This window comes from Alosa alosa, chromosome 18 (genome assembly GCF_017589495.1).
Source record: "Alosa alosa isolate M-15738 ecotype Scorff River chromosome 18, AALO_Geno_1.1, whole genome shotgun sequence".
NCBI classification, from domain to species: Eukaryota; Metazoa; Chordata; class Actinopteri; order Clupeiformes; family Clupeidae; genus Alosa; species Alosa alosa.
In genome coordinates this window covers 31,686,686-31,699,271 of record NC_063206.1, presented here as the reverse complement: position 1 = coordinate 31,699,271, position 12,586 = coordinate 31,686,686, and the positions used below count along the sequence as shown (strand labels likewise).

Below are 12,586 nucleotides of genomic sequence, written 5' to 3'. Positions count from 1 at the left end.
ATTCTCTGGTTGTTGCGTTGTGTTTTAGTTCTAATGTCTGTATTGAAGATGGTCAATAAAGCTTGACGGCGGGATCAGGATCAGCAATTGAAGAGTTCAGATGCAAAACCCTCTAAATCCGTCTGACTACTTTTCTTTTAAATGAGCATTTAAATTCAGGCTCCTATAGGTTTTTGCCTATAAATCGATATTTCAGACCAGGAAGAGAGTGGTATTTAGTGGGTTTAGAAGTTAAATTATTTGATTAGCGTATACTATGTGTGGAGAGCATCCCCTCACCATCTTTATCTTTTTTTTTTTTTTTTTTTTTTTTTTTTTTTTTATTTGCAAACATCATTGACATTACAGAAAATGCAACACACGACATGCACATGAATACTACATACGACAAACAGACTATACATTACATAAACACATACTGTAACTTAACAAGACATCACATTGACTTGGCTTCCACAAACATAACACAACATAACATTAATAACAGAAAGGCTAAGGATGATTTATGTCCAGGATGATTACAGATATGATTATCAGGGATGAAATTGATGACCGGAATGAAAAGAAGGGGGGATGGGGGGGGGGGTGCGGATGGTAGCTCTAAGAGTGTGAATGAGGTGGTGTTGGGATGGGGGTGGGGATGGGGGGTGAGGGGTAGTGAGTATGTGAGGATGTATGTGTGTGTGTGTGCGCATATGTATAAGGCTGGTTTGCTGTTGGGCCAGGAGGAGAGAAGCTGGAACATAGAGAGGGAGAGAGGGAGGGTTTCAGAGGAGAGGAGTTGTAATTATTCTATTAATGATAAGTATAATAATAGGAATAACTGATTGCCTGGTTGATTGCCTGACTGATTGCCAACCTGGGCACCCATTAATGGCCACAGTTCCACCCAGCCCCTGCAGTTATACTGCTGACGAGCTGACAGAGGGGAGGACCCGTGCCACCCATCGCCTCAGGCCCCCAGCATATGCACACATCCCCCACTACCACGACCAACCACACCTCGCCCCCAGACCTTCACCCAACACGCCACTCTTGACCTAAATATGTACAGTATGTGAATGGCTAGGTTGAGGGGTCTATCTAGAATGTAGCATTAAAAAAGAAGTGGGCATGCATGGTGAATATCTGTCAGGATTTCCCATGCACACCACACTTACCCTGTGTAAGATGTATGCCTCAACAATGTGTGCATTAAAATAAGTGAGGCATGCAGATAAACACCTGATGAGGCATCTACTTGCACTCCACTCTTACCCTAGCCTGTTTTGTAGTTTTTGTTTATGTATGTCACCTAACATGTAGTGCGATTAAAAGAGAGTAAAGCGTGCTGTGTGCTTCTAGGACAAAGGCGTGTGCATGGCGCATAGGAGGAGGGTGCACACCGGGGCCCAGGGCCAATAGATAACCCACAGGACCCAACCAATGCCAAAACCACACAGCGACCCGCCAGGACCGAGTCTCCCAAGCCATCCAATGGGGCCCCGGCAGAATAACGATGGGAGAGGCAGAGAGAAAGAGTGAAATTAGTAAAGTTATCAGAGAATGTAAATAAAAGGGGGGAGGGAAAGAAGGGGATGCTATTTATATTACTACTACTACTACTACTACTAATAATAATAATAATAATAATAATAACAATAATAGTTCCAGCTACCCTCCCTGCCTAGTGTTCGATGATATGTGTATCTGTTGATGAAGTGTGTTATGATGATGGTGTGGAGATGGAACTCAGGCAAAGAGGGTCAGGACTGTAAGTAGGTGATAAAGGGGTACCAAGGAGAGGTTGTATCCTGAGTATTGATTAAGTTTGTAGTTGATAGGTTTTCTAATGATATATAGTCTGTTAACAAGTTTTTCCAATGAGTGATGTGAGCTTTTTTCTTAGATTTCCAGTTCATTTCTCACCATCTTTATCTCATTTTTTGACATAGGTGGCATTTAGAGGCTTTTGCATCTGAACCCTTCAATTATAGATGGATGGTACAACAATGAATAACAGCACACATGCTAAGTCTCAAACAGTAAAACTGTGCAGAGTCTAACAGTTGTGGTTGTTATTAGAAGCGGCTGCTGAGCCTTCCGACAGAAGATGCTCCTCGGGTCACTTCCTCGATCCCTCTCCGTGTCAAAACCTAAGACAAAGCCTGTTATACTAAAACATACAAACGTCAATCATGCCAACGTGGCAGGTGCCAACCAGTGTACAAAACCCGGCCCTGGCCAGATGGAGATACTAGCCCGAATAGGCAGACATGCTGTCTCCCTCGGCCCATGTTATCACTGATGTTAAAATGATGTTACACCCCAAACCCACCCATATGACTGATTAAAAAACCTAGGAACACCTTGTTGCGCCATGCGCTCCACGTTTGATAACGAAACCCCTCCCAATGTGAACTGGACATCCTACTAAAAGCCCAAAGTTGGAGACCATATAGAAATTTGCTACCATTTCAAAACCGGATTACTCTGGAACGGCTTATTGTACAGGGCATTGGATTACACCTTTGTGTTCGGTAAGGTCTGCTGTTTATTCTGGTTTATGGTTGGTCATGTGTTGAACGAAAAGTTTGTGAGACATTCCACCTATATGAATTGAGATGAGTGCAGAGCTGTAGAGTAATATGATTATTTCTTGAAAGTACATTTTCTCGCAAACCGTTTATCACAGCAAATAGCGGCTATAGCACCGTATAAAAGATGAGAAAAAATTATTTAATGTGATGTCTGTGTGATGACTAGGCTACTTCATGAGTAGTTCAACAGAGGCCACACTTTGTGTCCGTCTGCCTCATAGATCTAAATAGCAGCATTCTGTGAAGGTGTCGCGGACCAGATTAAAATACTGTAGTCAGCGAATCAACAATCAGAGAAAACTGCGCTGAGAACGTTGTAGGCAGATATTAGACCTACCTGCTGTTGGTCTAACTCCTGTCATTTAGAAATGCTGTGGTCTAGTCTAGTCATCAACAAAAAATGAACGGATTGCAAAACAAAAAAAAAGAATGGATTTGGCGTGACATTTCTTGCGTGTGCGTGAGAGCGTGAGATTGGTGCTGAAAGCGTGAGTATCACGCCAGATGCGTGAGAGTTGGCAACCCTGCAGAGGCCAAAAAGCTCCTGAATGATTCTCAGACCATGAGAAGTAAAAACATCTGGTCTGATGAAACGAAGAGTGAGCAAGGACCAAAGAAAAAAGGACAAGGACAAAGAAATAAAGGAACAGTTGACAAACATAGGGACAGGAAGTAGAACAAAGCACATGGAAACCAGGAAGTGAACAAACCCCTCAATAAACTAAAATACCTAAAAGAAGACACCAGAAACAGAGTAGTGTCTTCAAGAATTTTTTGAAGATAGAGAGGGATGCCCCTGCTCAGTTGGGACTTGGCAAAACGTTCCACCCACCACAGATGAAAAAACGTCTGGTTTGCCGTGGGTGTGAGGGTGGCGGTGCCAGATGGCATTCCTTGGAGGAACGCAGCGGCCAAGGGGTAACATAAAACTTAAAGGAAACTTAAAGCACTTAAAGGAAAATTCCGGTATTTAGCACTTTGAGTCCCTTTTCTGGTTTGTTTTGGATGAACTAGAGTTGACGATTGGTCCTGTCTCGACTTTTCTGACTCGTTTTTGAATCGCCTTTGACTACTCAGAGTGGCTGCCAACAGGCATACTCAAACATGTCCTAAAACAACCCTTAACGTTCGTTTTCAAAACTGTGCAACTCACCGAGGTTAGTGGTGTTCATTGATTATTAAAATCAAATATATTGGCGCAATGTATGATTTCCAGCCGTCTTATTTGCTATTGTGGAACTATTTTTTCAGACACCTCACAACCGCGTATAAACTTCCGCTCAATATTTGAACCTGAAGCATAGACAGTGGCGCCGTAATATCAACGTGCAATGAGTCTTCTAACAGAAATCAATGAGATTTTACAAAATGCCAAATAAAACGCGACAGAAACTGTATTTCGCTACGCTACTTGTTTTGGAACATCAACGAACACCACTCATTGTTTTCATTGTGAGATTACAATAAATCACCAAACGAGTTTTAGTGAACTTTACCAAAGGTGCCAATAATTCTGGAGGATACTGTAAGTGGGCTCAAATCCATCATATTGCATCTGTAATACTGCACTGGATAAGTGCAGAACAAGTCATTATTCTTGCTCCTCTATGCATTATTTTCCCATTCTTTTCACACAGGATCAGCAGAGGAAAGGTGTTATTGTGGCCACAGACTGTAACTTCTCCCTGGCAGTTGCATATCATGCTGCTGAGCTGCGGATTCCTGTGTTTGTCATCATGCCAGCGAACAGCTCCCAGTCTCGACTACGCATGTACCGTGAATATGGGGCCATGGTGATTTCATATGGCAGCACAGCGCATGACTCCCAGCACCATGCGCACCATTTGGCAAATGAGAATGGTTACCTTTGCCTTGAGGAGTGAGCCCATCATATTCATGCACTACCACACACTGATACATACTACCATTATACAATGCAAGATGTGATAATCTCTCATTCATTCCTGTAGGGATGACAGCGCAGTGTACTTGGCAGGACTGGGCACAGTGGGTATGGAGATCTATGAGCAGGTGCCCAAACTGGATGCAGTTATCATACCTGCAGGTGGGCAGTGTGGCCTCCTGGCAGGTGCAGCTGCAGCAATCAAGCATCTAAATCCCAACATATCAGTCATAGTAAGTGTGCTTGCTTCTTATCATTACGGGTATGAAAACTAAAACATTTCTTTTTTATAAAATGTATAATGGAGATATATATTGATATAACACATGAGATATTTTACATTTTGGAAATTAGAAAAGTACAGGTAATATCTTTCAGAATTTCATGGATCACACAAAGGTACTACAGTATTGTGTGAAGGATACACAAAATGTCATTTCTGTCATTCTGTTCAGTCGAACATGTAATTATGCTCATGATTACAATTCTGCTTTATAATGTCATAACTAACAGGGAGTAGAACCAGAGGAGTTTCCCCTCTTACTCCAATCTCTTAAAACGGACTCTCCAATTAAGGATCTCTATGGCAACCCAAACAGAAAGCTCTACAGAGGTATGTGTTCATGTGTTTGTTGTTGTAATGCAATCCTTTGTGAATTATTTACTATGTTAAATGTCAACACTTGTATTAACATTTTGTTTACAAAGTCTGTGCCATAAAGGTATCAAAATTCAATTTCAATAAGCAAAGCAGGACCAGTCTTTTAACTTTCTATTCATGTGTCACCACATTCTTTTGGTGTCAAACTTTGGTGTTCACTTAAATAAATAGCATTTATTTATTTACGATACATTATTCAAGAAAATTGGTGTCTTAAAGGTTGGATTTTTCCGCATTTTTTAAATTAAGGCATTAAGATCAACTTTAGCAGGGGTGTGTAAACTTATAAACACAACTGTACATTCCCTATGGGATTCATATATTTCGTTGATCTTATTGGTTAGATCTATCCAAGTGACCCTTCACTATGTCCTGCCCCCTTATTCACTATTGCTAAGTCCGACAAGAACTAGAACTCTAATGGTAGCCCAAAAGGCTCTTTTGGACATCCAAGGACCTGATTTCTTTAGATTCCCGTATCTATGGAAGCCGATTTTTGCATTTTCTTTTTTATGTATTTCCATGTCTGATGCTGTTGTAAGTTTTTGAGTCGGCTAGTTGGGGCAGCCGTGGCCTACTGGTTAGCGCTTTGGACTTTGAACCCCGACCAGTAGGAACGGCTGAAGTGCCCTTAAGCAAGGCCCTTGAGTGCCGCTGTTGTAGCACTGCGCCGGCCCGGGATTAGTGTGTGCTTCGTCTCACTGTATGTTCACTGTGTGCTGAGTGTGTTTCACTAATTCACGGATTGGGATACATGCAGAGACCAAATTTCCCTCACGGGATCAAAAGAGTATATATATACTTATACTTACTTATAATATGGAGCATGTGTCTTAATCTATCTGTCATAAGCCTAAATAATTATTTAGCTTATATCTGTCATAAGCCTATCTTACTCAACCTCTTCATCATTTTCAAATTTCTTTTTTTAATGATACCCCAAAACATTCTTGCACAGGATACAGCATACCACACACTGTCGGACACTCACAAGTGGCAAAGAACAGGCATGCAAGATGTATTCAGTAGCCTAAGCCTAATATGTTCACTCATCATGCAACATCTAAATATGAAACGAGTTACTACAGGGCTTTTCAGGTGCTGCATGCAAATGATTGCACCAAGATAGTGGTGCTGCGCCAACATTACAATAGTTCTAAGTATGTAATCTGCTTAGAAAATTACTGTGCTTCATTTTTACATTGGTATTTGTGCACATTGTAACTACACAAGTCACAACATGTAAATAATAAGAGTTTGGAGTTTTTTTGTCACTTTTGGGAGTTATAGGATAGTTAGTCTAGAGGAATATGCCTGGATTCAGGGGAAAATAGGGCGGGGGAATGTCTCTGATTTCAAACAAAGCTTTTTTCAATTTCGCACTGGTTTCAGTAGGAACTTTTCCCCATGAACACAATGTGAGATCAGTTCACTAATTCACAGATTGGGATAAATGCAGAGACCAAATTTCCTCACGGGATCAAAAGAGTATACTTAAGTCACTTTTATTTATATAGCGTATTTCACAAAAGTGCAACCCAAAGCGCTCCACACAAGACATTAACACACAAGACAAAAGATGCCAGACAGAGCGGCGTAATTGCCAGCGTAACCGTGTCATCAAGACATACAAGACAGACAGACAAACAAAATTAACAAATAATAAAAAGTAAAATAAATAAATAAAATTATATATATATAAAAAATGTCCAATTGCTGGCATCCAACCAGCTGAAAAATGCACATGGGCAATGATGATTTGTGTGAAACAGAGCACAGCTGTGTCCATATAACAGACCAACCCAGAGGATTTACTGGCAGTCTGGAGAGCACTGGAAGCACAGAACAGTCTGAAGTCATGGGCGATCTCAGTGGGCTTTGACAGTTTGTTGTTTCATTACTTCATTGTTATCAGAGTTCCTTCCTCAATCCAGACTCCAGACACCTAAAGTTAAATGCTAGCATGGTAGCTCGCAGGTCAGCAGCAGATCTCCCGCAGAGTAGACCCAGTGGCCTGAGCAATCTTTCTGACCAGACATTGGAAGTGCAGCGTTGTTCACAGACGGATGGAAGGATTTCAGGGGCCCAGCGACTTTTGCCCAAGTTCTTAACCAGTCAAAGCTCTATGGGTGAGTGGCAAAGCTCTTATTAAATCTCGACTAAAGATCGCCCAAAGACATGTGGGAGACTCCAAGGTCAAATGGAAGAAGGTTTGATTTGAAATTGAAATTGAGCTTTTTGGCCATCAGACTAGATGCTATTTTTGGCAGACACCGCACTGCACATCACCAAAAACACACCATCCCTAATTTGAAGCATGGTGGTGGTAGCATCATGCTGTGGGGATACTTCTCAACAGCAGGACCTGGAAGGCTTGTAAAGGTAAAAGTAAAATTAATTCAGCAAAATATATGGAAATCTTGGAGGACAATCTGAAGTCTGCAAGAGAAACGACTTGGGGGAAGATTTACTCTCCAGCAAAACAATGAGCCTACAGCGAAAACTATACAGAAATGGTTTGAATGTTCTGGAGTTAAAAAGGGCTGTTCACACCCAATCCCCCTCTAACCTGGCAGAGCTTGAGTTTTGCAAAGAAAAATTGAGTAAAATTGCAGTATCCACATGTGCAAGCCTAATTCAATTTCAATTTAATTTCACTTATAGAGCGCTAAAACATTACACATGCCTCATGGCGCTTTACAGAGTGTTAATTGAGACCTATCCACGGAGACTCCCCACAGATGCTTTAATTGAGGTCAAAGGTACATCTACTCAATGCTGACTTGAAGGGGGTGAATATTTATGCAATTGCTTGGTGGAAATATCCAAGGGGGGGGGGTACTTTTTATAGGCACTGTATGTGTATGAACTCATCTGCCTGCTTTTGAATCTCTCTTCTTCTTTTCTTACTTTCCTTCTACCTAAGAGATAGGGTTATATCTCTATCTTTCTACCTGGGTGGTCCCAAGCAAGCTGATGTTCTGCTCCCAATCCTCCTTATAAGGATGTTTTTCCCTTGCCCCTGTCATCGTAGTGCTTGTCTTAGGGGCTTCAGGCTCTAGGCGGTGTAAAGCACCTTCAGACAATCGCTATAAATTGCTATAAATACACTTGAATAAAATTGAATATTAGTACAAGCATTGACATTCATTTTAAATAAAACAATTTAAATTGAATTAAGGATTTCATGGCCATTTTGAATATTACATTGTATGTGATATCATTGACGAATCTTCTGCTCCTCAGATCTGGTAGCACATTCCATGGGGACAAACTCTTTCCAGCTTGCCAAGAAGCTTGTGAACAAAGTTGTCACAGTGAGGTATTACATATTCAGTCATTTACTCTGACTTTCCACTGTTTATGCAACAGGTGATAGAGAAAGCAATATTAAAGCTGTGTTTGAAAAGTACATACACCATGAGTTACCTTACCTTATCCTAAGCGACCCACAATTGAGTGCAAGGCCAGGCTGGCCATCTGGATGTTCTGAAAAGTCCAGAATGTCCAACACCTGTCGGCCCGGCTCAATGGCTCATCTGCCAAGAGGTGTCTTGCTTTCAAAATTAATGTGCTTCACTTGGGCCTAATGAAATATATCACTAGTTCTACAATGCCAATTATCATCATAAAAAACTATCAACATTATCACGTTTTCAATAATGCTGTATAGGCACAAGGAACAATGGAAAGGCTACAATATTGCCATTAATGCAACACGCTCTCCAATGAACTCTTACTGCAACAGATTAGCATAGTTTTCAGTATTTCTGTTGTGTTTAATCATTTCATTGACATTAGCTAGTTTTTTTAAACAGTCATATAATGCAGATACAGCTGGGTTGTGTGTGCACCGAAGAAGGACTATTTGGAAAAAGTCCAGAGCCTTTTTTTTTCATCCCAGTCCATCCCTGAAAGAGTGTAAACTTATAGAATGTAGTTGAATTAGATTGGTGTAGACATAAGTGACTTGAATCTAAAGCATTTAGGTATGGGTGTGGAGTACCCTGGAAATCCAGAGTTCTCGCGAGAGCACAATTTGAATTGTGCCCGCAAGATACTCTGGCCACGAGCAATGATCCAAATTTCTTCTATCTCTCGAGCGAGAGGGACCAATCAAATCACAAAGGCGAGCTACACTGATGACTGACACTGATGAATTGTTGTGATTGGTCGTAGAGTTATCCAACTGCGTGCAGTGAGAGTTTCAAATGCATGCTTGGTGCCGCCCCTCGAATTGGGCCATTTTCATTACTCGTGGCCAGACCCTTAATCTGAAAGATTCCAGGGTCTGGTTTACCAGGCTAGGTGTGGAGGGCAATGAGCAGTGTACTGTACTTTTTGATTGATCAAAAAACAGACATGCCACTGTGTTCTGGACCATCTGTAAGGATGGGAGCCAGGTTTCTCACAAGCAGTCAAGGTGAGAGATGGAAAGACCATGTTGATATTATGTTGGATTTGGCCAAGATGACCAGGATATCAGTCTGACTGACTATCAATCTTATTTTTTTCTAGATGTGGTTAAACTGAATCTTATACCATTAATAGTACTTCTAGTCAACTTATAAAATATGACTCATGCATCGGAAGCAAACTACGGTTAGTTGGTTAGTCGGTCATAGGGTAGGCTAAGCAGCCTAAACAATATGTTTGCAAAGTTAACTTTGCACAAGGCCATGGCATCTAGCATTATTATCATCAAGAGGTGTACTAACTTGTAGCCTACCTCCGGATTGCTTTGCATTGATGTGATACTTCAGACTTGACAAACTACTATGGTAGGCAACGGAAATTCCTTAGCCTACTGCAGAAAATAATAGAGAATGATTCTCCTGTGGTCTGGGCATTTTTTTAAATGTAGGCTAAATGTTTCATTCACAGGACCAAGCAATGCTTTCTCATCTGCTACCCTCAGTCACTGTAGGCAGACTGCACTGGGTCAAATGTCACTACGAAATGTGATTAATCAGGGATCATTTTTTTAACACGTTTTTCTTTCTGTAATTAATGAATCGAAATTAACACATTATTTTGACAGCCCTAATATATATAATATATATATATATAAGCATATATATGAGAATGTGTGTGTGTGTATTTAAAGTTGAAAAGCCTACATTAAGCATAATAATAATAATAATAATAATAATAATAATAATAATACTAGTTAGAACTAGAAAATCAATTCCAAGAAATTACCAGTGCATGAAAATGCAAAAATATTATGTAAAGTATCTTACAGAGTAAAAACAGATCATGCAGATAAATACAATGGTGTTGCTAGGGTACTCATGTTGGTTGCTATGGTGGTTGCTAGGTTGTTGCTAGGGTACATATGGTGGTTGCTATGCCAAATAAAGCAGTTGCTATGCTGGATGATAGGGTAATCATCTTGATTGCTATGGTGGTTGCTAGGTTGGTTGCTAGGTTAACATTGTAGTGGTGGCTGCTAGGTTGTTGTTAGGGTAATTAAGATGGTTACTAGGGTGTTGCTATGGTACATATGGTGGTTGCTATGCCAAATAAAGTGGTTGCTAGGATGATCATATTGGTTGCTATGGTGGTTGCAAGGTTGACATTATAGTGTTGGCTGCTAGGGTAATTAAGATGGTTGCTATGGTAATCATGTTGGTTGCTATGGTGGCTGCTCAGTTCACATTACACACTGACATTATAGTGGTGGTTAATAGGTTGTTGCTGGGGTACATATGGTGGTTGCTGTGCTGGTTGCTATGGTAGTCATGTTGGTTAATATTGTGGTTGCTAAGTTGACATTATAGTGGTGGTGGCTAGGTTGTTGCTAGAGTACATATGGTGGTTGCTATGCCAAATAAAGCAGTTGCTATGCTGGTTGCTAGGGTAATCATGTTGGTTGCTAATGTGGTTGCAAGGTTGGCATGGTATAATTGATGTTGATAGACAGATAATTTAATGAATGTTGATAGACAAATAGTTGAATGGATGGATGAATGGTTTGAAGTAGATGGATGAAGAGAAAGTTGGATGGAAGATGCCTTGTATCACTATTACTAGTTCAATGGAGAGAGACACAGATGGCCCATTTCCACTATGGGGTAAAACCTTGGAAAGCCTTGGATTTCCATGATTAAGGCTGAACTGGGACTGTGGCCCAGACTGCCTCAGGTTGGCCCTGGAGTAGAGCAGGGCCGATTTGGTGCTGGTTAGAATTGATTATTTGTATCTATGGATAGTGTTACGGCCTGGCTCAAAGGCCATAACCAGAACAAAGGAGGACAAGGGTCAACTTGTACTTATTTTATTTTACAAAAAACTTAATCAAAAACGAACAAAGATGTCCAAGTCATTATTTTAAGGAGTCAGTGTACCAGCGAAAGTGCATGAGTGTGATATGGACTGAGAAGTGAAATTTGTGGATGCAAAAACAGACAAAGGAAAACTAGGCCATCCAAAAAAGCCCACGAAGGCCCAAAAAACAGCAGCCCCGCAGCAGGGGAACGCCCGTGCCCTTTATGCATAGGCCAGTTAGCACCGATAGGTGCGCTGGCCACGCTGCCAATACCTGTAATGACAGAGACAACCAGCAGCAGTTTGGTGCAGTAAAACCTGACATGGCTTGAATGCCAACTGGTAACAGCACCCTTCACACATCCAGCAACTTGTTTTTTTCTCTGCTCGACATGTGGCTGTACATTTTTCAACAAGTCGTCAAGCTTTCTTTGAGAAAAGACTGAAGGTGGCAAGGAGAAAAAAAAATATGCACAAATCATGTGTTTGTTACACAAACTACAACAAAACCGTTTGAGATAACAAATAAACATAATGGTAGCATCTTGCTAGTTAGTGTCAGCTAGTAAACAATGGGATGCTAACTATCCTATCCTGATATTATTCAGTTATTCACATTGCCAACACTGCTATTTTGATGGTGCATTATCAAGGGCATATGGTGGGTCTGCGTCTGGTCTGCGTCTAGCATGGTGTGCTTAGCAAAAAGTCTAGCAATGCAATGCAAATTAGAGACACTGGTGAGCCTTTTTGATCAGGTTAGAGGTGTTGAGGGTCCAAGAGAGGTCCTCAGAGATGTGGACACCCAGAAACTTGAAACTGGTGCCAGCTCCACCTCAGTCCCGTTGATGAGAATGGGTGTGTGTGTGTGCCAGCTTTAGACTTCCTGAAGTCCACAATGAGCTCTTTGGTCTTCTTGGTGTTGAGAGCCAGGTTGTTGTCAGTGCACCATGATGTTACAGTAGGTGCTGGACCTCCTCCCTGTAGGCCGTCTCATCATTGTTGCTGATGAGACCAATCACCGTAGTATCATCTGCAAACTTGACAATGATGTTAGAGCCATGTACAGGTGTGCAGTCGTAGGTGAAGAGGGAGTAGAGGAGAGGGCTCAGCACACATCCCTGTGGAACGCCAGTGTTCAGGGTGATAGTTGAGGAGGTGTGGTTATCTAAT

The 12,586-nt window shown here is 41.2% G+C and overlaps 1 protein-coding gene across 2 annotated transcripts in view; it reads left to right on the top strand.

The window, feature by feature from the left end:
- LOC125312032 (serine racemase) overlaps nucleotides 1-12,586 on the top strand; it is a 64,436-nt gene that overhangs the window by 7,645 nt on the left and 44,205 nt on the right. For both annotated transcript variants that reach the window (XR_007196558.1, XM_048270484.1), the window contains exons 4-7: nucleotides 4,217-4,458; nucleotides 4,550-4,715; nucleotides 4,996-5,095; nucleotides 8,390-8,465. Coding sequence is in view for 1 of the 2 variants with exons in the window: in XM_048270484.1 (XP_048126441.1) it covers nucleotides 4,217-4,458; nucleotides 4,550-4,715; nucleotides 4,996-5,095; nucleotides 8,390-8,465 (584 nt within the window). In the remaining variant the exon portion in view is untranslated. The remainder of the gene's footprint in view (nucleotides 1-4,216; nucleotides 4,459-4,549; nucleotides 4,716-4,995; nucleotides 5,096-8,389; nucleotides 8,466-12,586) is intronic.